This window comes from Zonotrichia leucophrys, chromosome 9, assembly GCF_028769735.1.
Source record: "Zonotrichia leucophrys gambelii isolate GWCS_2022_RI chromosome 9, RI_Zleu_2.0, whole genome shotgun sequence".
Classification (NCBI taxonomy): domain Eukaryota; kingdom Metazoa; phylum Chordata; class Aves; order Passeriformes; family Passerellidae; genus Zonotrichia; species Zonotrichia leucophrys.
This window is the reverse complement of record NC_088179.1, coordinates 3,828,705-3,855,136: the sequence shown is the minus strand read 5'-3', so window position 1 is coordinate 3,855,136 and position 26,432 is coordinate 3,828,705. Positions and strand designations below refer to the sequence as shown.

Sequence of the window (26,432 nt, the reverse complement as noted above, 5' to 3'; positions counted from 1 at the left end):
TTTCCTTGTAATTAACAGAAATCACCAACTGAAGAGACCCACTGGTAAAGTGAGATGTAGGGGCCTCATTGAGAAATTCACATCATCACACATAAAGTGCAATATCCTGTTCAATTAGATGTCTTTTTGTAAAAAGTGAAAACAGGCAAACAGGTGAAATTGCTGCAGGAACCTGCTCACTTTAGTGAAGTCCAAATCTGTCACAGAAAGGACTGAAGCAAACATTAATCCCTGTGTTTCCACACATACATACCTCCAGGAGCTGTGGGTTTGTGTATTGAAGTGCTGCCATTTCCTGCTCAATCTCTGCCTGTGATTTCTTCTTCTCCTCCAGCTTAATATCCTCCTTTCTATCATTCAATGGCTCAGGTGGGGGAGGCAAAGGAACTTTGTTTTGCATCCATGCCTACAAAGACCAGGAAACACAAGATTAATTCTGCAGAACAACATGTGTGCAACACATTGCTGCAATGAGAAAGGATGAAAGGATATGCTGAAATATTTTGTAGTATGGATACTTGCAAGTAAAAACAATGCTGAATAAAACTTCCTTATCTTATTTAATCCAATATTTTATGTTTAAATAGTAATTAAACTAGCTACTGTGGTACATTGCATGGGGTGTTGATACAGGAGAGCTGTAAAATCCAAAACATTTCAAAAGACACCCACTTTTTGAAGCTGGGAAAAGAACAGGTTGTTCTGTTCCCTCTGCATCAGGTACTTACCTGCTGAAACTGTGCTGGTATTGGTTTTGCATAGGGAACTTTTTTCTGTGGCACTTTCTTTTGGTCCTTTTGCATTACTTCCTCCATTCCCCAATCCAGTCCTGGGATTGTCATCTCAATGTCATTGGACTCATCTTTCCCTTTGGCACCAGGGAAACAAACAGTCAGAGCAATGCAGGCTTACACAAAGATCCTTTATTTTTTTCACAGAGATTTTCAGCTCATCCTTCTTTATATGGCAAATATGCACAACAAAGAACTTTAGAAAAGAGTTGCCAAAGAATATGAAAAGAATGAAAAAGAAGTCCCACAGATCTGGATTGCTCAGGAGAATGCTTCTCCATAGCTATTACTTACCCATCTGCTCCTGCTCCATAGCTATTTTCAACTGTTCAGGTATTCCCATCCCAGGAATGACTGCAAGGCTGTTGGGCTCCAGATCATCTAGAGAAAAAACCAATAAATATTTATAATTGGAAAATATTTCTTTACATTACTACTTTATCCTTTTAGATTCTCACATGCTTTTACCACTGGTATCATACTCCAGTAGTAAATAGATATTTTACAACTGGTAGGTCACAATTGAGTTTCATGTATGAATTACAGGATATTCAAAGAACTGCAAGCTCAGATTTATAAATACACCCTAAAAGGTCAAAAACTATGTCCTTTCAGGAAGATTATTTAGGGTAGAAGCTCAGTAAAAGAAGTTATTTAGGGTAGAAGCTTCTATTTAGGGTAGAAGCTCAGAAAAAGAAGTAGTAACCCATAAGCAGTCCCTTTTTTGTTATAACAAATCTACATATTTTAAAATTTAACTTGTATTAAAGTGCTGCATTTTAATACCCCCTCCTCCAAAAAGGAAAAAAAACCCACAAATAATAAAAAATCTGAAGAAACATGCAACTACAGGTGGCTGAGGCACACCATTAACTGGTTAATCCTGAGCAGCCAAAAATTATTGGGATAAATCCTTAAGAGTTAAGTTTAAAGGCTTTAGTAGAACTCTTATTGCTTTTCCTGTTGCAGTTCAGGACTGTGGGAAGCCTTGAAGACAGATGAAGTTTTCAGGAAGAGAAAGAAAACTGGAGATAATGCCAGAGGGAGAGTCAAACCTCCTTCCTGTGACTGACAGAGCAGCTCTTACCTCCTGGAGCTGTGGAAACAGAAGAAAACCCATTGTTGGAATGATGATCACTGATACCATAGGCAGTAAAACCATCCTTAGAAAAAGGTATTTTTGCCCAAGTGGTCCCCAATGCTATAATTCTGCTTCCTCATCTTATCCAGAAGTGTTTCCTAAGGACCTAGGCCTGTTGCTGACCCCAATCCTCCTCCTTCCCTATTGAGGAAAAATGCCTCACCATATTCCACCCCATCCTCTGACATCCCAGGCAGCAGGTTCAAGTTGTAACGATCTCGCATTTTATCTCCAGGCCGATTTCTAGTCCAAAACTTGCTGTCAAAAGGAAGTTACATGATCTCATTAAAGGGTCAAGAGCATGAACAACTTTTAATCGAATTAGTTCTTTGATTTTTAGTGTAGTATCTTGATTATGTAAGGATTCAACTCTTAATAAATCAAGTTTAGGTCTAGATCTGAACACAGGGTATGAGCTTCAAGCCAAAAATAAAAAACCCAATATCACAACTTAGAAGATACTTCAAAGTGTAATGGGTGTAAGTACAAGGCAGTAACATCAGATCCTGAAAAAATAATTTCTAGTTCATTCCAAAACCTCCTTGCTCAAGTATATTCTTCACATACACATGCTCCCAGAAAAATTTACTGCATTTATAAAATGCACTGTGTTTATAGCATGCCCAACCTAAAAACACGAACTACAGCCTCTGAATGTGTCTGCAATGTGAAAAGACATGACCAGCAGATGAAATTGCTGTGGAGATAGGAGTATTTCTTCAGCAAGAAATGACAAGAATTATTTTTTAAAAATTTTCTTCAGTGGATTTAAAAGCTCCCACCAACCAAAATCATAATATTTGTTACAAGAGGTCAGACTCTACCATGTAGTATAAAATGTCACCTAGTGCTTCCTATTAACATAAGTTGTGTCTCTCTTTGGCCACTGGTTGTGTAACAGAACCATTCCAATCTATTTATTCACTGATGCCAAACACTGTTCTAGTTTCTAAAAGTAAATATGTTCCCTCAGACCTTCTCTTTAAATACTTGAAATTACCTGGTGTGATCATTTGAGCCTGAACACAGAATGTGTCCAAGGGGATGCCATGCCAGACTCCAGATCATTCCTTCATGGGCCATTTCCATTCCACCAACCTCCTTCTCAACCCTGATGCATTAAAAAAAATAAAAATTAATCATACACAGCTGACTATCTCCTACAGCTACAACAGAAAACTTCTGCTATTCAGTTGTTGTTCATCCTCTATCCCATATTTTGTCAATTTTAAGCCTTTGTCATTTTTCTACTGGGTGAACTGATTGGTTTTAATAGGCAGTTCAGTAATGTAGGGATTGTACATTTAAAACCAAAATAATTACAGCACCTCAGAACAAGCTTTAAGAAACTAGGAGTTTCAAACTTTCATCACAAAACACATGGCTAGTTTTGTGCAAGCAACTGTATCCTTTAAAGTCCATTTCTACAGGAAAACTTCCTCATAAATGAAGCATATTAACAAATTCCTCAGGTACAGAGAAGAAGTATTACCACAAATATGCAGGTTAAATATAGGCCTAAAGGGGAAAAGAGGTATTTTATGTTTTGTCTAACAGCTTGAACAGCTGACCAACACCTTCCCAACATGCTGATGAAAATGCCACATACCCAACATGCCAGAAGAGCAAGGACCCATCGGAGCCTCCACTGGCAAAGAGCCCCTCATGAACAGGATGCCAGGCCACAGCTGAAACACACAGCAAGCCACAATCACAAGGTAGAATACTAAGATTTCAAATAAACTGAAATAATTTTAATTTTAAATCTAAGCTTAATAATAACAATCTACATAATAAAAAGAGTTCTGACCTGTGGCCTCCTTCTTATGCCCCCTGAAGACCTGAAGCTCTTCCTTCAGGTTGCGGATGTCGAAGAGCTTGCAGAGGTGGTCCCGAGAAGCTGTCAGCAGCCAGTTGCCATTGAGATTCAGTTTCACCTCCATCACTGTGTTTTTGTGAGCATGCCTGCAAGCAGAGAGAAACAAACAGATTGTTTGTCCTGAAGCTGATGTCTCAGACACAGATATAAATGTGTTGTTTGCCAGTCACAAATATTCAATATTCAGGTCAATAACAAGGCAGTTCAGGCTACTAAAGTAGAACACTGGGGATTCCTGTGCAAAGGCCTCTGCTCTGATCATGGTCTTTTGTACTGCAAAGGAACTGCTAGCACTCACTGAGACAGTATCCAGTTTCTACTGCAGCATAACAAAGTTTTCATCATCTCATTTATTTTTCCCTATCTCAGTTTGTATGAGAATTGTGTGGCTAGATTGACTGTGAAAAACAACAAAGCAAATTTAAATAACAAATGTTAAAGTCTCATTTTACAGGTAGGGACTTGTCCTCACCTAACCTCTGGATTTTCTGGCAAAGCTAAAGCACCAGCTTCATGTGTAAAGCAACTGTGTACGACTGAAAAGTTGGGAGGAAAAGAGCTAAGAAAGGAATTAAGAAAAAATTATTTTATAAAGTTAGTTTATATTTGAGCAAATACAAAATCTGTGGGTAGGAACTTACAGTGTGGCAAGGCTCTGGCCAGTCTTTGGATCCCAGAACTTGATGGGCTGTTGGCTATCTTTACTTCCTGAAACAACTAATCCCTTGGTGGGATGCCAGTCAACACATTTCACATCTGCTCCATGGCCTGTAAGATAAAAATTGTCCATTCTGAGATTTGACAGACACGGGAAAATTACATGGTGCTCACCTTATAACTAATTTAGAACTGAATGAAAAACATCACAGAGCACAGGTTACAAAACATAAAGGAAATAAAATCTCTTCCAAGTTTTTTAGCTTGCCTTCCTTCCCACTAATTAATGGGAGCATTCTCTCCTCAGATTATGCTCTCAAATCAAGCTCACTGGAAAAATTATCTAAGAAGATTCTGTTTAAATTGGCACTTTTCTTTAGGTTTTGGCCTTAGACAACTTCACAGTATTTTAATGAAGCATTTATATGGAGGTGGTGAGGTAAAATGATTGTGTGACACTTCTCTTTCAGTGAAAAGGAAATATAAAGCAAATACCTATTTATTCCTATCCTATCAGTACTATCCTTTTACTGTCCTTTCAGAAAATAAGCAAAGAAATTAAATAATGGATCTGAAAACTAAATTAGTATATGATGAAAAGAAACCTGATGAGATGTGATCTCTTACCAGTTTACAGGGATTCAGGTTTTTTCCAAAAAGTGTTTATGAGTGAGCAAAGATTATATCACCCTTGTGATATAATTTCCTTTTGAATTGATGGAACTTGTGAGAGAATCAGTGCTGTTCAGATGAGCTAAAATCCATTAAAAAAAAAAAAAGCCTGATCCTGCTGCATGACAAAATGAGGTTTCTGAGGTTAACTATAGGAATGAAATAACAAGCAATAATTTCCTTCTCCAATCTCTCTCCACATCAGCCCACTTCAAGGCAGGGCCAACAGTAATAGTCCATCCCAGAAAATGAGGCAGCATGCAGCAACTGAAGGAAAAAGCAATTTGAGAAAGGAGGGTCTGCCTGCACCATGAAGGCACTGAAGTGATAAATGGCATGGAGGAATGGGAGCACACCCAGGAAAAACTGAGGACTGCCATCAAGTCAGGCAGCTCCCACACAGACTGCTCTGCTACACAGTGGAACACAGAAGGTAAAGCAGCACAAGCTGCCTTAACACACATCTCACTTTGACAAGACATTAAAAATAAGCATCAGCTGAAGTTTTCCTGAGGCCACAGAAAAATCAAATTAGAATTGATGCCCTTCTGAGCCCTGAAATCACAAGCCAAAGATTAAAAGGATAAAGGTGGTTACTGTTTATTGAAGGATGCAATTATGGCAAAATGCACATGTGATATAGGGCTATGACACTTTTATAAGTTTAGCAAATTAGCATAATTGACAAGAATAACCAATTAAAAGTATAGTTAATGAAGTAATTCCCCCCTGGGTTCAGCCTCCTACTGAAGCCTCCCCTCTTTCTCCTCACATTGTTCATGTCCACACACATGGGGAAGTAGAAGAATGGCCTTGGTTCACTGAAGAGAGTTTAGAATGGGATTCCAGGAATGTGTCTGTCTAACAAGTACTGGAAAAGTATTGAATGCTAGCTGAGAAACCATGTAACTATTCAATAGGAGTCTACAGAGCTAGGAATAGATGAAAAATATATAAAAAGTAAAAATCTTTTGGCATCAGAATATGGAATATACTTGCATCTTAAAATAGAAGCAAACTCATAACATGTAGAGCACACTCTCAAGTGAGTGCAACTTTCCTCCTTTCTGGAGGAAAGGACAGACAGGGAAGAGGTTCTTGACCAAAGGAGAAATGAATCCAGCCTTGGCAAGTATATGGGAACAACGGTAAGAATTGACTGACAATACAGGGCAAGGAGCCCAACTCCTCCCCAGGCACAGCAGGCAGAATTATCTCTGGAATATTTGGGGTTTCAGGGAAGAGCAAGAGCCTCAAGTTGCCAAGACCATCAACGTGCTCTGGTGGTCTGGGCTATCAAGAGAGGCACTCTGAGATGTAGGGTTTCCTTTCTCTCTGGCTTTTCTAATGCAGAAAGAAGTGACAGGCACTGTCTGCATTTGCTAAATCTCTAAACTGGAACATGAAGCTGAATGCTGAACAAACCTGGCTTCCCAGTGTTTATTTGGAAGCAACAATTCAGCCAGGAATAAGGGAGAAAGTGCTCCTCCTGCACAGGGGAGGGGAATCCATGCTTGCAGATTCCCAGCTAAGGATGTTCTGCAGGTAGTTGCTATCATGCAGTCCCCAGGGAAACAGAGAAGATTTTAATTCAAAGCCCTTATAGAAAAACAGCTCATTAAAGTTAATGCTTGGTTGAACCATATGAAAATGTGTTCAGACTAGAATGCTTGAGCACCATCATAGATATGAAATAAACCAAGCCTATCAAAACCATAAAAATCTGCTACCTGCATGGACTGGAGTGACATTGGTACTGTTGCTGCTCCTGAAACAAAGACAGCCAGCAACGGAGGAGCACAGGAAACCCCAGGGCTAAGTATAGTTGATGGAAAAGATTGCATCCAGAAAACAAGAGATGCTGAAAGGCCATCTCTGGGGGACAGCTCATCCTGAGCAAGGCTCTGCTTTAGGCTCTTCTTGAGTTAAGCCAGCCCAAACACAAATATGCACCCTGAGAAAGGTAAGGTCCAGAATGGGCAATGTTAAACAGAGCAGTTGAAGCACTCATCCTTTCAGAGTCCTCAGGAGGGAGAGGCAGTGACACAGCACAGGCTGACAGAGCTGAGAGGCAGGAGAAGAGCCCAGGACACTCAGAACTTGTAACCAGAGCAGATAAACCACTGGGCACTTATCAAAAGGCTTTTGGCTATCAGCACATTAATACTTCATGGGGATTTAAAACCCTAATTGTTATAATCTTTGTATGATTAAACAGGTCACTGGCATTTCCTGCAGAGAGCTTGCTTTCAGCCAGTGCACTCTGGATTATGGCAGCAGAGGGGAAAGCTGGGACCCTCCTGTGTGATCAAACCAGTGATGGATCCTGCCCTCAACAGAGCCACTCAGCCCCAGCTCTGCAGAAATGGGACCATCACACACTCAGCTTTAGCTTCCTAATCCACTGAAGCTTTCTCAAGAGAAAATAAATTTTTCCCTACAACAATTATGCTTTAAATAAACTATTCACAAGGGATGAACTAACTCAGAACATTTACATAACCAAAATAACTGAATAGCATCATCTAATCAGACCTTTCTTAATTTCTTTTAAAATTGAAGCAACTGACGTTGTATATTGCTTTTCCTTCTTTCTGCTGAGACATGGGCACACTATTATCTGTAATGAGACACATGATGCAGAAAATACATTTAAAATAACATTCCAGAGAAAAAGTCACCTCACAGATTTTATTTCACAGTTGTTTTCACTTCTTAGTGTTGGGAATCAGCCTCTCCTCTGGTACAAAACCCCCTTGTCCCCAGCCACCAAGCTCAGAAAACCTTAATTCATGCAAATCTCTGCAGTTTACATTCCCAGTTTGCTGACAACAGCTTTTGCTCAGTAATTTCAACAGTCACACACACACACACACACATATCTGCCTCTCTGCTTGAGCTGCAGGGTGAGAATTCCTCTCTAAGGAACTCCTTTTCCTTTGCATGGACCTTATTATCAACTCCCTGTCTGGTAGGGACACTTTAAGGATAAATGAATTGAAATGTGTGAATTGTGTAGGAGTTGTGGCCATAGAAATCCCACAAATCAACCAAAATGAAAGACTGAAGGCAAACATTTTTGAGAAATTCAAGTAATTTAAAAACATGAGTGAAAGTCTGAGCATAAACCTATATACAAACACTTGGTTTTACTTACTACAATTTTTCCCAACCATTTAATAAATTTGCAGAAAAACAAATGTAGCCTGAAAAGCTCAGATACAGAAGTTGTTCCCCAGTATTACCTTTCACATGCATAATAAATGCTTTGAGTGCCCTTAGTCACAATCTTCTTAATTAGAATACTGATTATTATTAGTTCTAGCCAATTTCTTTGAAGGGCTGTTCTTTAATAGACACTGAACAGAAATCCTGGCTAGTGAATAATAGGATTATATATAATGGTATTTGATCAAATAAAGCATGTCACAAGTCTGAAAAGTACACATATTATAAGGACATGATTTTTTCCCTCCTTACACTAATTTCTGTATTTATGACTTTCTGAACATAGCTTACAAAGTAAAAAAGCTGGTTTGAATCAGTCTCTATATTACAGTCTATAAAATATCCATATGTTTTATAATGCAACTGTGTATAGCAGTTATAGATACATCAGGTTTATTGCTGTAGCTCAACTTTCCTGTTTTATATTCTTTCCCCATGGGATGAGCCCAATTCTGAATGCACATAAATTCAAAGAGAATTTTATAGATGATATTGGAAAACTAAGATGCCAGTCTTAAGGCACCTTCACATTTTAACACCCACATTCCAAAGAAAATGGGTATTTACAGCTTTTTATATTTTAAAGAATTAACCATCATTTAACTGCAATGATACTGTTTGTCATTTAGAATTCTATTTGTTTGGATTTTTTTAAAAAATTCTGTTCTAAATGGGGAGTAAACAGAGTTGTGTATCCCCCACCCAGCCTGGTTAGATCACAGCTTTTTTTGTCACCACACAGTGACATTCATCCTCCTGTTCTCTGTGTCCCCAAAACAACATCACACCTCTCAGAGAGCAGGGCCTTGCCACAGGATTATTTCCAAGGGATCTGCAAAGAAGTCCTCCAAAAATTAACCAAACCATAGCCTGTATCATCAACTTAAAAAAAGCCAAACCAGAAAAAATTAATTTGATTAGAATATCAAATAATTTGATGCTTCACAGTGACAGTTTATGTCAAACTATTGAACAGCATTGGGTCTTACAAAAACCAAGCTAAGGTTCTCCACCCCCAAAAAAGAGGGCAAGGATGAAGGGCCAGAAAAGAGATAGCAAGTCAAAGATAATGGGAACAATGTTAGCAGAAAGGAATTCTAAGTTTTCTACACAATTCCATTAGAATTTTGCTTCCAGCCTATTAGGTAAATTGGATTATTCTGCCATTATTCTGTTCCATTCTTATGAAAGGCTTTGGAAATGTCACATGGCAGTTACCCACTCCCCAGAAATCCCCTGTTCCTCACTGAGGAACTGAATACTCCACACCTAAAACAACCTGGGCACTTTTGGTCCCACTGCTCAGCTCAGCAGGAAGGTTTATATTTAATTTCAGTAATTTATTGCTCTTTACCCATCAATTTAAGTGAACTGTCCTCACCCAAGAGGTGCCCTGGGAGCTCCTGCACTTCCTCCTCTCCACTCCAAGAATGAATATCACAGGAACCCTTCCCCTACAGACACACAGCCAGCTTGTGCTTTTTAGCATCATGTGGGAGGTTGTGCATAAAGAATTAAAGGAAAAGTTCCTTTCAGTCCTCACTGGATTAAGAATAATGCCTCCCACCCTACTTTCAGACTTCTGTACTACAAACACAAGTTGTACTGTCCTTTGCTTGCTCAGTCTAGCTCTCTTCTAGTTTATTAAACTTGTTATCTAGAGCAAGAGAGACTGCTAGTTTTAATCTACCTACAGGGGGTGTCCTCTAGATCCTTAGTATTCCACTAATTCAGCAATAGAAAGGGACATAATTCATATTTGTTTAAAAATTTATGAATAATTTTCTTTTTTTACACTTCTATAATTGTAATTTCTTCCCAGACAAAAGCTCTTGTAACAGGACAGTTTATCATCTGTGACATCAGGAGGTTAACAAACAATAATAATCACTAAAAACTAATGAAACAGGAGTGGGTAAACAAATTATTTTCCCCAAGATCACCCAGAACAGGTAATCAGTGTTGCCATAAATGAGTTTAGAATTTGTGTGTGCTCATACCAAACTTACACCAATCAGTGAACAGTCTGAATTCTACAAAACCCTAATGAACTGGCAAAATAATTTAAATTTAATGCTGATTGTGTGTTTGCACAGCTTGGTAATGGTAAATGCACTGCAAGAATAATGAAATAAAGTTGCTACATATGTAATTACCAGTACAGTGAATTCTTGACACCTGTGGAAATTCAATGACAGTATCTTCTGCAAGGGCTTGCTTATAGCAAGGGGAAGAGAAGCAGCTGAGTTGCAGTGTACCTGGGAACTGGGCATGAAGGGTTAAGTTTTTAGGTACCCACATGCTAAATTTAGAGGGATTGTTTAAATCCTTCAATCCACTGAGGCTGAGCAACTCCCAAAGCTGAAATGAATTGTTTTGACCAGAAGCAAAAATCAGAGCTGAAGATGCTGGCTAGTTTAGGTCATGTTTTTTAATCATTCAGTATGATCTTGCTAGAGTTTACCACCCCTCTAAAGATACCTTTCCTTTTAGACATATTTTCTTTTTTCTAATTCCTGAAGTTATTTTTGGGCTTTATCACTACCTATACCTACTCAGGTTATTTGTGCTGTAAAACATATCAGGACAAAGGAGACCAGTATCTGTACCATGTTAAAAGCTGTTTAACATTCTCTTTGTGAGAACAACAACAACAAAAAAAATCAATTAAATATGCATGTTTCACAATTTTCAATCATAAGACACAGTTAAGTCAATATCTACACTGACCACAGTTAATTATCAACACTAAGTTATTTTAGTATGTAAAAATATTACTAAAATGTCACTAATTTTGCTTAATCAGCATCCAGATATTTTAACTTAGCACCAATTTTATGCACTTAATCCCCTATTTATATCATTAAAATCACCTCTGTGATGATGCTTTAGATGCAGCACAATGCTGTAGTGCAATACAGCAGTCATTATTTCTACTTAAAAAGTTACTACTGATCTTAAAAAATATAAATTAGAAAGCTCAGAGCTAGCTCAGAAGAAATGACAGAGAAAAAAGGGCAGAAAGTGTCAAAAGAGAAGAAATACCACATTAAAACTTCCAACACCTTCTTATTCCAAATAGAAATGCGTGTGCTTAGCAGTAATGCAGCTGAATTCAAGGATCAAGACAGGTTTTCCTCACAGTTAAATTATTTATGAAATGCAGACTGGATTCTACCTTGCATTTACTTATCTACTAAAATTCTCATTGTTATCTACTAAAATTCTCATTGTACAGTTATCTACTAAAATTCTCATTGCTATTTATGATTTCTTTGCATGTACTTATCAGAGAATTAAAAGGAAGTTTTTTTAATTGAAAAAGGCGGAACCTTTTTTTTTTTTTTTTGCTGTTTACATTACCTGTAAAGTAGCTGGGACTAGATGTTCTTTTCTGTTAAAAAATTAGCCAGCCTACTTTGAAAGCAGCAACACACTTGCTTTTCATTGACAGAAAATATTTATTAACAAGGGCAATTTACATTTAATGATAAGAAAAATATGTACAAGAAACATTAAAAAATGAACAGCAATTGTAAGAAAATCTCTCATGCTTCATAACATCAACATCTGCCAGGAGCCAAACCCCCACTCCCTCAGGAAGAGTGTCCCAGAGTTTTCTAGTGCTGGTTTTCTGGCACCTTCCTTGGATTCCCTGGCACTGGATCTGATAAAATTTGCATTGTTTCTAAGGGGTGTTGGGTGTCTGGGGCCCCAGCAGGACTGAGCAAGGGGAGAACAGAACAGGGGTGAGCACTGCTGTGCCCAAGAGTGGAACAACACTGCTCCTTCCAGGGCAGAAAAAGCATCAACCCAACAGATGAGAAATTCCATTATTTTGTCAATCTGCCTGCACTTTTGATAGCTTTGTGGCCTCATATCTGGGTACAGAACCAAGTTGCAGTATTGTTTTGTAAAAAATAGAGCAAAACATGAAAACCTTCCCAGTCAAGTCCTCCAAAAATGAACCAAACCAGTGTTTTGGAGTCTGCCTAGAGTCTGTACCATCAACTTTAAAAGACAAACCAGAAAAAATTAATTTGATAAGAATATCAAATAATGTGAAGCCTCACAGTGAGAGTTTATGTCAAACTAACCACTGAACAGTCAGAACACACGTGTATTTTATGAATCAAGAATGAAGTGAGGCATGAGTTAAAAACTGGTGCCTGAAGCTTCCAGGACTGATGGGATTTTAAAATGAACTGAACCTGGAGTAGCTTCAGTGGGGTTTTCTAAACACAGACTAAGAAACTCGTTCTGGGCACTAATTCCTGAAAATGATGCCTTGGTGTGGTCACCTCCTGCCAACAGGGAGCCACAATCCCCACCTTGCCACCTTTGTGACACTTAAAGTTTGATAGTTTTACTGAAACTACAGTACATAATGCTAAGAAGGAATGTCAAAACCTCAGTATCAATTTAGATGGATTTTGAAATTAACTTGAAGCTAATAAAGGAACTTTGGTGCATCCCAAAATTCAGCCTGGCAATTTAGTTATCAGAGGAGAAAGGGAGGAAATCAGAGCAGACACTTTATAGTTTAGTACCTCTTTGCCTCTAGCTCTCTCTTTTGACCAAAATTTTTGTCAAGGTTCTAAGTGGTAAAATCAGAATAAGCTTCCAGCTCTGGGAAGTGAACAAAGACTTCCAGAAAATCTAAAAGTAAACATTAGTAATAATTTCCAGTAGTTATTTCCTTAAACATCCTGCTGGATGCTCATTTGAATTCTCCTGGTGATTATGGCAGTTGCAAGAGAAAAGAACAGCCCAAATACCCACTTTAGAGGTTCATTCAAGTTTCACAGAAACCCCTGTGTGGCCACATGATCAGAGAATTCTCTCAGCAAGCTGCAAAAAACTAAGAAAAGTATGTGTGGATCTCAGTAAAAGAAGTTACAAGACATCTTCTCTTGATATTCCCTTACTGCCAAGTGAACCCAGAATCTCCTAATAAAAAGATATTGCAAAAAGACATTACCCAATACAGAAAGTCTACCAAGATCTTTCAGTTAACTTGATATTCTTTAACTGGAAGAATTTTTTTTTCCCATGATTAAAATGACAGGGCGGCTTCCTACCTTTTTAACATCCCTTTGAGAGAAGAACTATCACCTGTCAGACAAGTAAATGAATTTTAAAGACAGCCATGATCATCTGGCCAGACCCAGAGGAGAACTTGCCCAGACTGGTGCCTTTTTTTTTTTTTTTTAAGGGACAGCACTTCTACAGAAATGCTATTTTTCTTCTTGCCAGCCAAAAAATACACGTAAATTATTTCTGACAGTTACCATTACAAAATATCTCATCATTATGAGCCCACTATAATGTCAAGCAAAGAAATACTAAGTTTAGGACACAGAAGCTGGGAAAATTATTTTCTTTGGTCGTAGGGCAAAAAGTGCATGACTGCCAATACTGCCAGTATTAATAAACAGCAGCAGGCCTGGGGTGAGGTGAGGGGGCAGACATAAAGATTATTATAGAGACTGCAGGAAAAGATTTGTGTCAGTCAATAATCCAATTAGCAAGTGTAAAAGATTCAGGAAGGGATATGAAGACAGAATTTATTCAATTTTCTCTGTGCATTTTGCAATGCCACCAAGGCTGAGCAGAGTGGGAAGCAGCAGGTGCACTGAAATAAACTGCTGGCAGAAAGCAGAGCACTGGGTTACCAAGCACTGCTCTTCCTGAGCACACAGAATTCTCATCTCAAGCAGAAAGGGCCAATTTTTAAGCAACTGAAATACAAAAGGGCTGAAAAATTACAGGGAGAGAAACCCACCCAATGAACAGAGTACCATGGACTGGAACAGAAAAAAATCTGGCATGTAATTATCACATATAATATCACACTATTACACAGGCATTTTTAATTTAGCTGTGATTTGGGGCTAATGAGAAAAAACACAGCAAAATTTAAAAAAATAACGATCTCAGTGGAAAAGTGTAATTGAAATGCAGGAGACAAACAATGATTTGAATAATGTTGCAGACACCTAAGACAGAGAAACCCTTCATTTGAAATTTTAAGCAGCAGAGATGAGGTCAGGCAAGAGACAGAAACAAGGAATGTTTTCTGTCTTACTTTAAATTTCTGCACCACCACTATTCTCATTTCCTCTTATTTTCCTGACTTTCCTGTATCATCACTACACTCCCAGTCCTCTCCTTCTTGCCATCTAATAATTCTGAAATTTAAGGAAATCCTCTTCTCTTTTAGAGTAAAAAATAACACTGCAGCTCCTAAGTAAGAAGAGAAATACAATTTTTAATTCTAAAAAGAGATCCCGTATTAAACAACTGTTTTGCAGTGTGACTGTACAAGTATTTATGAAGCTGTCTAAAATTCTGTGCATCCATTTTTAAATTCTACAAGCACATGAATGGATCTAAAACAAAGCTCTTCACATGTGACTCAACAGAGAGACAGGGAAAAATCTGATGTTCAAAACTTACCAGGGATTTTGTGCAATAAAACCTAACAAAGAAAGGGAGAGATGTCAACAGGAAGAAATGGGATAAAACAACCAAATAATACTTAAGTAACTCAGATATATCAAAACCAGGGGGGAAAGACATGGAGAACATGGAAAGATGATGTATATGGGCATGAGAAGAAAGGCAAAGGGGCTATCACCAGTTTAATGGGTTTTCAAGCAGAAGTAGTGGCAATAATTTGTGGAAAATCCTGTCCTCAGATTCATTTACTAACATCACACAGAGATGTGAACAAAACAAGAGAGATGCAATTTTTAAAGTGCAGAGAAAAATATTTCTGCTACTACTTCTTAGTGTAAAAAAAAATAAATGTGTGTGACACAGGTTTCCTATGATAACATATTTCAAGACCAGAACAGAGGAATCCAACACATCAGGCTATGGAGAGACTGAACACTTCTTCCAACCCTTCTGTGCTTCTGGAAGTCACTGGCATGGCCTCAAAGGAGTAAAAACATCAGCCAGGACATGAATATTGTTCCCCTCTGTGATGCATGTTATAACTGAATTTGTATTTGAGTCTACAGGGACATGGACCCAGCAGCATGTTACAAATCCCCAGAATAAGAAAAAGAAATGATGCAGAATTTGGAAGGAAATAATCCTAAAAGCCTAGTGCAACTCTAACTGCAGTGTTATGTTCTCATGAAGTAATCAGAGCTTGAACAGGAAAAAATGTTGATTAGAACAGCAAAATTACTCTTCAGAAGCAGAAAAATCTTCATTTTCAGTGCTACACCAACAGCTCCTGGCTGTTATTGCACACCCTCCATGCCAGCAGCAGATATATTGTCTAATATTTAAAAATGAAAATTTTCCAAATACTTAAACAGAAACTTGGTTAGTCAAAAATCTTGCACTCAGAGGAAAAATAAGTTAGCCTGAAGTACTTTATGACCTAAAGCTATTTTAGAGCTTTAAAAAAACTTTAAAAAAATTTATAAAAAATTCTAGATAATATATAGATCCAAAATTCCAGAGAATACATAAAAAATCAAATGACATGGACAAAATAATTGCCTAGACAGAGAACGTCCATCTATTTGCAAGTGCACACAGAACAAAAAAAGAAGCCTGACCATCTCTTCAGCAACACTGAGAAAAAAGAAACTTTTCAGTTTTTCTGAAAAAATTATCTTGCCTGCAGAATTTTACCTCAGTCTTCTTTGATATGGGATGAGCACCACAGGAGGAATATTAATACCAGAGATTTTAATTATCACCATTCTGGAAATAAAAGTTATCTATGGGGCTTTGTTTCCCTGGATTTTGGAGCATTTATTGTACAAAACCATCACCACAAAAAAAAAAACCTGCTAAACTTCAAATGATCTGCAACTGTGTAAAAAATGTGGCTCTAACCACCAAAAGAAAACATCAACTATATGATAAATTTTTTAATTAAAGGCAAAAAAGAAAAATTGTTTACTGGGATGATGTGGTTCAGAAAGAAGCTTTTTCATAAGGAATCTTTAGATTTCTCTCAGTGCTTTCTGTAGCAGCTTTTAAAAATTTTCATCTTACACACACCAAGAGGAAGAAAATACAAAATATCTTTCCAGTCTCAGAAATGCACAAACCAGTTCATATAACCACAATGGATTTGGTTCATATATGAAGCTCCAGAGACAGGAGACAGCTAAAAAGCAAGTGCTCTTGGGAAGATGGGAAATTTGGAAAATAGGAAGGAAGGAAGGAAGTAGGTGAAGCACAAAAATAATGAGGGGGAGGTCATGGCCAGGATGGGGCTGCTCTCCTGGCCTGGGGTGGAACTGATCTGTGCTCCTCACATAAAACACCTTTTACATAAAACACCTTTTACAGTGCTGTGTGTGAGCTCTGGAGCTGAGCTGAACAATGTGAAAATGCAGGATTTATCTTCTAGGAAGTTGGAGTTTAGAAATCTTCTGTAAAATAAAATTACTGATTAAGTGAATCAGTGCTGTGGGGGAGGCAGGAAGAAAAGTCACCTCTTCACTTGCACAAATAAATTTCCATACATAGTCTCATTAGCACAGACCAAAGAAAGATGACTGTCATGAGAGAAGATGGTCTAATTTCTATTTAAGAAAGACTAGGTAAGAGCAGGGCATTGCTACTGAAGTAATCCACTGAGGAAACTGAAAAAAAACCAAATATATTTGTTGGTGAAATTATGAGAGTGCTGTCAAATTTACATTTTGATTTTTTAATATTTCTGTTAACACAGCAACCCAAAAAAAAAAAAAAAAAGAAGCTTTAACAGGTATAATCCCATGTCAACAGTTTATTTTCAGTGCAAATAAAATACAGTTCTTGTTGTAGTACACAGAATACACCTCCATGAGGCTGCTCTGGTTTTGGAATACACACTCCCATGTGAATGATGTGGTGAGCAGGTGCCAGAAGCACTGCAGGGAGAGGGCAGCAGGCTGGGAACACCTGACCCTGCCAACAGGAGCTTCCTGTGCTGAGCTGGGCCCTGATCCCCCTGAACCCTGCACTCACCCAGAATATTCCCTGGGGACTCAGCTCTGCAGCCTGCATGGCACCCATGGCACAGCAGCAGCAAATATTCCTGCCTCATGTACAAAGGAGTAAACCTGCCCAGAAGGTTTGTTAGATAAAAGTTATAAAGCCTGATCATCTATCAAGTGGTTTTAGGAAGGCTTTTCTGCTCCTCTATGAATTAAACTTTTCTTTTTTTCAGAATTATTAGTGCAATTTATCATTTTTCACTAGCAGGCCGATTGGAACTAGAATTAGGACAAAACCTCTGGAGAGCAGATCACATCACCTGAAGCAGCTGGGTGAGCAATCCCAGCCCTGCAGATGTCCAGCCCACAGTAACTGCAATCCAAGAGCCATGGACAGCAACAAACTGAAAAATTAATTATCTCCTCACCCCTAAGCTCGAGTTCCTCCTGTGCAAGGACTGCAAGGAGTGGATACATCAGGAAAAACACTGATATTCTTCATGTCTAACAAATGCAACATTAATTTCTTTTTAATATGGCCCTTTATGTCCAATTAAATTCTAATTTAAATTCTCCACACTGCTCCCTTTCATATACCAATAATGAACTATGTTTGTTAGTTATTTGTGATAATTGTTGCCAAGTATTTCTCAGAAAAATTGCCTCATGCCTATTCCTTACTTGCAAAATAAGTTGAAGTAAGTAAACTTACTTACCAAGTAAATTATTCCACCCTACAAAAAAGTTTAAAAAAAACTTATTCAAATACTTATTCCAACATTCTGTTGGAACAAGTCATTAATTTGGTAAATAAATATTGTACAATGGGTTAAAATCAACTCGTGGAATACCCAGTAAGTCACTTCTGTGGAATAAACCCCCATGACTCAGAACCTTCTTTGAATTTCAGTGAATTACTGTGATTTGCTACACCTGTGGAAGGGATGATAGCTGAGATGAGAGAGCTGTGCAGGAACACAGTCAGGCTGGAAGAAATCTCCAAAGTCTCTTGGTCAATCAGCTGCTCAAAGCTAAAAAGTCAGAGCAGGTTACTCAGGAATTTATCCAGGTTCAGCCTGAAAACTTCCAAGGACAGAGACAGCACAAGCCATAGAATTCAGCCAAGCTCTCACACTCTTCTACTGCCCTAGTGAGAGAACAGGTGGGAAAAAAAGACCCTGAACAAGAGATCATTTTCTCTGCAGTGAAAATGGTCTTTTAAATGTGTTTTCAACTGCATAAGAAAAGGAGACAAACTAATTTCTTTTTTAGAACTTTTAACTTCACCATAATATTTATTTTTATAATGTTAACATATCTGGGACATCAATGAGTTTGAACTCATTTGAACTTCTGGGGATTCCCATTAAACTTGTATTTAAGTGGGAAATTACATATGAATACCATCTCTAAATTCAATTTGTGCTACATATCTGCACAGCTTCAACCACTGCAGATTAACTGCCAGTATTTCCAGCCAAGCTGACTGGGAACAGACATCCTTGTGGTGAAACTGCAGTGAAACACCCACACTGAGTGCTCCTGGGGACAAAGCCTGGATAATCCTTGAAGAATGCTGTGATGCAGGAACAGCAAATGCAGGGAGAGCATCAGGCAGCGTGTGCAGAGCCTGTGAGCGAGCAGCACGTGTGCTCCAGCCAGCAAGGGGAGGCTGCACCCTCCCAACATGGCTGGCAGCACTGCACTGCTATTTAAAGCTCCACTTCTATGTGGCCACAGGAATTCTAAATCAATACAAGCACAAAAATTCCTGATGGCATTTTTAGGAACACCCTGTTTAAAACTGCTGGCAAATGCAAGATGTACTACAGAAAGGACACCTCCAACAGGCTCGTGTAGGTGACTGGAATGAGCTTTTCTTCCTCCACTCCTTTAGGAGCAAGGGATATTCCTGACAAACTAGGAGGAGTATGAAACAAAGAACCTACCTTTGCTCAAAGAATAATTGCAGAGTAATTAAATGTAATAAAAAAATCCTGTCTAGTTGAATTTAGCTTTTCACATTTCTAATTGTAATACCACATGCTCACTTGTAACTCTGTGGAGAACAGGGACTTCCAAAAGGAGAATGGCAATCAAGAGTAATCCATATTCATCAATATTATCAATATTCCTCAGGGCTAAATTTAGCAAAGCAGCCAAGAGAATAATGCTTTTACAGAAAAAACACTTTACAGTCATTTTAAGTAAGTGAGCCCCTGCTAGGGAAGCAACAAAGAGTTGTTGCTTGAAGATTTAAGGGCATAAAGCAACATCTGCAGGGAAAATGCCTCTTATTATCCAACTACATCAGCTGACCTAAAATAAGCAAGTTTCTGTATCCTTAAGAAGGGCTGGTCTAACCTTTAAAAAAACAAAAACAAAACCCTACTCTTTTCTCTCAGTGCATCAGCTGGTCCAATTAAAACCACTATTTCTGCCTATGAATTATGCATGGGGTAAGAAGAACACAAGGCAGACAAAGAAAAGGCAGATTCTTCTTGACCAGGCACAAACAGCAAGCACTAACAGCCAGCACTCTATCAAGCTACAGGCTCAATAAATCCTTAGAAAACAGAGATATCTTGCCAACAATTGGAAGCACCTATACAGAAATTGGCTTTATAGCTGTCCAGATTGTACTTCCCATGTGCAACTGTACCTTGTTCTCTATTAATTACAATTCAAATGGGAGAATTTTGTCTGCAAGTTTTTAAATGTGTGGTTACTCCTAAACTCAGTTGTAGCAAAAACACCAAGACAAATCTGGCCTGCACTTTTCATGTTTTAAGACAAAACAACTTCTGAAACTCATTTTTTAAAATTTTAAGATAACTGCAGTCTCAGAATAATATTTAGTAATGTGCAGTGTTCTGTTAAAATGCTTTAACTCAGAAATTAAATAATTTTGGTTTAGACATTACAGTCAAGACCTGGAAGAGGTATAGGAAAGAACAGTGAAATATATACTCTGTAAACCAGTTCTTACTTGAAAGAAAAAGAAGAAAAAAGATAGGTAACACCCATTTCACCTGGATGTAAAGGGTAATTTTTGTAAACACAGCAGGTCTACTTAGGAAATCCCTGGAGAAGCTGGGAATGTGATATACAGAAATGCAGCTTCAGGAACACTAATGCACACAGACAAATCTAGGCTGCCCTAGTCAATGGAGTAAAGCATCTACCTAAATCACTTTTTTCTTATTTTTTCTTTTAAAGCAAACACTTTCAATTTAATTGTGCATGGATTTTACAGCTTTACAACACAACCTGCAAAGCCTTTTTCAAGACTGCATCATTTTGACACATAAAAAAAAGCAGCAAATGAGTATTAAGGTGATAAAATGTGCCACTGGGACCATTTTAGATGTTTATATAAAAATTATATATGCACATGTAACAGTTACATATATTTAGTGCATATATATACAAAAATAGGTATTGGTTTACCTGACTTACTACATCAGCAGAAGCTGAAAAGATGCTGACAGCACACAATCACACCTTCCATCTTATTTACAACCAGGTTTTAATGCTTGTAGGACACAGGAAGTTCTGAACCTTCAGTGATGATTACTCTAACATACTGTTAGTTCCTAGGGAATGATGAAACATTTAGCATCTCTAAAAAAAATCCACTAAACATGAATCCTTTTCAATCCACATAATGTGAATTTCCTCAAGGATGTTAAAAGTTGCCAGAAAAAATTTTTGATTATTTTCAAGATCAGTTCCTTATGTCACATATGAATCCAGCATCAGTAGGATTTTTGCTGGCTTTGGCAAAACAGGGGAATTCAGTATAACTCAGTAGCCCAGGAGCTCTGGGTAAGTCAGGCTGGAAGAAATCTCCAAAGTCTCTTGGTCAATCAGCTGCTCAAAGCTAAAAAGTCAGAGCAGGTTACTCAGGAATTTACCCAGGTTCAGCCTGAAAACCTCAAGGACAGAGACAGCACAAGCCATAGAATTCAGCCAAGCTCTCACACTCTTCTACTGCCCTAGTGAGAGAACAGGTGAAAAAAAAAGACCCTGAACAAGAGATCATTTTCTCATTTTCTCTGCAGTGAAAATGGTCTTTTAAATGTGTTTTCAACTGCATAAGAAAAGGAGACAAACTATTTTCTTTTTTAGAACTTTTAACTTCACCATAATATTTATTTTTATAATGTTAACATATCTGGGACATCAATGAGTTTGAACTCATTTGAACTTCTGGGGATTCCCATTAAACTTGTATTTAAGTGGGAAATTACATATGAATACCATCTCTAAATTCAATTTGTGCTACATATCTCCAAATGTTAAAAAAATGGTGAAAATTTCCTTTTCAAAGGAGAATGTTTTACTCTATCAAACAGCTTGGGACAAGTGCCTCCCACAGAAGGTTGGAGGGAGGGGTGGAATATCAGCTCTTCACTGAATCCCAAGATGACACTCAGACTTTTTTTAGTCTTTGAGGGTAGTGATTATTTATAAAGCCAGTAGGAACCTCAACCTCTGATGAAAAATAGATCTCAAGGAGCACTAGGCTTTGTAAAAAGGTCTTTCTATCCAAATTCTGAGGATTGTAAATGTGTATCAGAGCTACTCCTTCCTTAAATCTTAACACAGAGAAAAAAATAAAACTGAATAAGGCTGTCCTGGAGAGGAGTCAGCTATAAAGAGAAGTTCAAGAGTAAAAGCATTGTATAATTATTTAAACTTGATTTCCCCAGCATATAACAATATGCTGCTAATAATAGGATTCTGAGCTCCATTTTTTCATCTATTCATTTTACCCCTTGAGAACTAAAATAGTTACAGTAATTACAGCAGTATTACAGCTACTAATTTATAAGGTTATTATGACTCTATTTAGAGGATTTTTTTTAGGTGATCAAGTTGAAAATATAAGATTTTAATACAATAGCTACAGTATTTTCATGCTCTCCATCATTCTAAACAAACAGGCAGAGAAAAAAGACCTTTTGTAGATGTAGAAAATCCACATCTGCCAGCACACATAAAAAGTTAGGTTTGTTTTTTACTAAAAGGTATTTTTCTTCCCAATATTAAGCAGCTAAGGTAACTCACTCCTCAGCTTTTTTGAATGAAAATTTGAAGTTTACCCTCCAAGATCTTGGTGACTTGGAAGAAGCACCTGTTCCAGTCCAGTTATAGTTAATGTTCAGCTTTTCAGGCTCATATTTATATATGGTGAGTTCCCTTTAAAAACTAATTTTGGTGAGCAAAAAGTTTCAGACAAAATTTCTACAAATGGTCAAAATCAGATGAAGATCACCTTCTGTCTTCAATGACAATATAAGTAAATTATTTGCAGTTCTTGTCTACACCAGCAAATTAAACTGCAATGATACAAGTACTTCTCTATGTGGCTGTAGTTACATCTGGAACAGCTCTCACTACATAAATCCAGTGGGGCATACACAATATGAAAAATATTAGGAAAATGTTGTATATATTAAAAATATATAATTATATAAATAATATAATAAAATAAAATTAGTAACTAGCTGATGCATTTAACTGGATGGCTTGTGTATGTATCAAAATAATGTTTTGCAGAACTAGAAATATCAGATGTTTCTACTGAATTAATAATTACAAGTAGTAATCTAAACTGTCTGGGATAGAAGAATTGTCAAACCTTGCCTGTGAAACTTTCTATAAGACAAATAAATTTTGAGTGGTTTTAGATTTCTCCTTTATAGCTAAACTTGTCATACTTACAGGTGTGCTTCTTTGAAGCTAAGACACTTAACAGCCCTAATACTTTTGAATTAAAAAAAAATCTCTCCCTAAAAACCTTCCCTTTATAAATGAATAAAAATTTCATGACAGTTACTTTACCTGCAAGACACATTTATACTTTCAACAGCAAAAATCAAAATGTCTTCCCCAAGAAGTGCTTTGTTTTCCACAAAAAGTCTTATCTGTGCGTAGCAAAACTAAGTGGCAATTTGTATTTTCACTCGAGATAAGGATCAGTCCTTGGAAAGTTCTGGCACTGAAGTTTGTAAGTAAGTCTTGAGTCCATGCTTGCATGCTTTACCTACTCAGCTACTTTCTGCAGAAGCACACACAGGTACCTGCTGAAGTGAACCAGAGCTGAAATGAACCAGAGCTAACCTTAGAGCTGAGGAGCCACTTCAGATATTTCAGTTTTAGAGCTGTAAAATGACAAAACTTAAAAAAAAATCCACATAGCTTCACAGGGACTACTAAAGAAGACAATGAATTTGAATCAGGTGGTAGAGATAGCTTTTCCTAGGTGCAGTGAGAATGATGGCATCCCTCCCTGATCAAACAGGGGCAATCACCAACCACATGAACTTCACCAAGGGCAGCTGCTGGGTTCTGCACTGGGACTGGGCCCCCCTGGCTGTGGGTGTGACTGGAGAGCAGCTGAGGGAAGTCCTGATGGATGGCAAGCTGATTGTGAGTCAGCCACGGCCCAGCCATGCCCTGGGGAGCCAGGCAAGGGGGGATTGGATTGTCCTGCCCTGCTCTGACCTGGGGTGGCCTCACCTCGAGTGCTGGGGCACCACCAGACAAAACATGAGGTTTCAGACAGAGTTCAGAGGAGGCCATGAGGATTGTGAAAGGTCTGGAGGGGAAACACCTCCCATGAGGGGAGCAGCTGAGGCCATTTGATCTGTTCAGCCTGAAGAGACTGAGGAGACCTCACTGCAGTGTGCAACCTCCTGGTGAGGGGAAGGGGAGGAGCAGACACTGATCTCTTCACTCTCATGACCTGTGACAGCACCCAGGGGAACGGCCAGAGCTGAGGCAGGACAGGTTTGTGTTGGACACCAGGAAAGTTTCACCCAGAGGATGCTGAGCATTGGAACAGAGTCCCCAGGAAGTGATCACAGCACCAAGCCTGACAGGGTTCAACAAGGGTTTGGACAATACTCCTGGGCTGTGAATCTTGGAGCTGACCAGGACTAAAGAGTTGGACTCCATGATTCCTGTGGGTCTCTTCCAACTCAGCACATTCTATGATTGACTCCATGTTCATGTTCAGAACAAACACAGAGCATGTTCCTAACTCTACTCAATCGGTTGGAGTCTCTACAAGCCCTGACAGAGAACACAAAATGTAAGAGCTATCAGGGGTGCTGTTCCCACACAGATCAGTACAGATACACTCTTGGCACATTCTGCACTGCCCACTGGTGTCCACGTGTGTCACTCAGCCACGAAACCCCTGCCTCTCCAGTGCCTGACCCAGTGACTCAGGTTGCCCAAAATTATCCACAAAATGCCCAGTGTGACTTGCCAAGTTCCACCACACCCCATTCTCATCCCCACACTCACACTGTCACCAGCTTTTCTCAACCCTTACACAAGCTGTTGTTGTTTTTTCATATTGACACAGCCTCCACACTTGCCTCACATTTCCTATGCTTCTTATTTCCAGCCACCTTTCACACAGATTTATTCAGGATTCTTGTTTATCCCTTTTCTCCTGTTATGCAATCCCATTTCAGCAAATTCCCAGTTTAAATCTTGACTGTGTCTTCCTAAAAATGCAACATATCACAAGCAGGATCAGCTTTCTCATGAGGAAGTTAATGCCAGGCAGTTATGAAAGGCATGGGAATAAAAGTCACTGAATTTTAGGGAAAACAGCAAGCTGTCTCCTCATGTCCCAGGGTCTGGCTGTCCCTAGCAACATGTAATCTCAAATATGAGATTATGGTACCATTCAAATTCTAAAACTTGATGCCAAGTGTCTCACTACTAAATCTGGAATAGCAGTCAGAGCTAAATGTAAAAATAACAGGAAATAATTTAAGGATGTAGAATAGAAATGATAGAAAGAAAATATCAAAGGCTTTACAAGGTTAATGCTTACCTAAATGCACAAAAGCTTTTAGTGCAGTAACTGGAGGATATAAAAAGATAAAAGTTAAATAAAGAGTTTTGTTTAACTCATGGAAGTGGCATGACAAAGCCTGCAAGGTGAAGTTTCTAAGGATTGACATGGATAATTTTCAGCAAGGAACTGTGTTTTTCTATTTTCTGAAGACTTCCACCACTTACTCTAAAAGAGCTTCATTTTGTCTGTGCTCTCTGAGGAAACAGTAAGTCAGAAAAAGAGTCCAGTAAAAATCTAATTAATGAAGAGCCCAATTTTGAGTATTCATCCATGTAAGACTTTATCAGAGATGAGTTACTAATATAACTGGCTTAAGGCTAATTGCACAATTTTTTTTGCTGAGAACTTTTGCTATGACAGATACTGGTGAGCAGATACCCCAGAGGCCACCATCCTCAATGGCACCCAGCCTGCCTCCTTTTCAACAACCACACTTGTGCTGAGAAAGGAAGACTGGTAACACTTTAACATCAGCATTCAAATGTCTCTGTAATTTAGGATTTTATCATTAATATCAATGTGATCTCCTTAGATGGTGTTTTTCTTCCTTCACAATCATGTGTAGGGCTGAATGACAAAGCTCTCTCTGCAGGTGGGTCCTGAGCCCTACACAGATTATTGGGCACAATTATTTTTAATTCCATGTGAAGTCACAACTAATGGAAATTAAGTTCTAATCCCTCAAGTATTTATAACTAACAATCTGTAAAAAATAGTTTTGCCTAGTTCAGTATTTATCTGCCCATTGCAATCAGCAGACACAAAAGGAACTAGAGGCAAGAAATCTTAACAATGCAGAGAAGTTCTTATGGAACCATCCTGTATTTCAGCAGCACTGAGAGCTGGCTGCCCTGGTTTCTCTGAGGTTTCTCATTATTCCTCCAAGCTTAACAGAACAGAAGGGTTACAAATATTAGTGTAAAATTTGCCCTTGGGCTCAATATAAGTGACTGTAAAATTTTCAGCTTCGGGACAATTTTAAGGGATGAAAATATTTCAAAGTTGCATCTGAAATAATCTCTTTCTTGCACAGTATCTCTTCATTCTTGTTTAATGAGAAGCCTTCTTTATAGCATAGTGCTGTGATTCGTGTCTTGTGATCTCCTTTACCTGTTCCTAGAGAATTCTATGTATTTCCTATTATTTTTCAGGATTTTTCAAAACACTGGTTCTAGGTAAGAATCAGAACTCTAAGACACAGTATGCTGTACACTACTCACAA

General features: G+C 38.3%; 1 protein-coding gene across 4 annotated transcripts in view; it reads right to left on the bottom strand.

The window, feature by feature from the left end:
* The window catches only part of WDR33 (WD repeat domain 33), a 69,494-nt gene that overhangs the window by 14,370 nt on the left and 28,692 nt on the right, over window positions 1-26,432 (bottom strand). Inside the window, exons 8-16 of one of the 4 annotated variants that reach the window (XM_064720824.1) lie at window positions 4,453-4,579; window positions 3,743-3,897; window positions 3,542-3,620; window positions 2,933-3,043; window positions 2,096-2,190; window positions 1,879-1,887; window positions 1,086-1,172; window positions 729-868; window positions 254-406 (exon numbers count right to left, since the gene is read on the bottom strand). In XM_064720824.1, the coding sequence (XP_064576894.1) occupies window positions 254-406; window positions 729-868; window positions 1,086-1,172; window positions 1,879-1,887; window positions 2,096-2,190; window positions 2,933-3,043; window positions 3,542-3,620; window positions 3,743-3,897; window positions 4,453-4,579 (956 nt within the window). Of the gene's footprint in view, window positions 1-253; window positions 407-728; window positions 869-1,085; window positions 1,173-1,878; window positions 1,888-2,095; window positions 2,191-2,932; window positions 3,044-3,541; window positions 3,621-3,742; window positions 3,898-4,452; window positions 4,580-17,120; window positions 18,473-21,179; window positions 21,209-21,277; window positions 21,324-26,432 lie in introns of those variants that run through there. The other 3 variants (XM_064720823.1, XM_064720821.1, XM_064720822.1) reach the window with 3 other exon arrangements.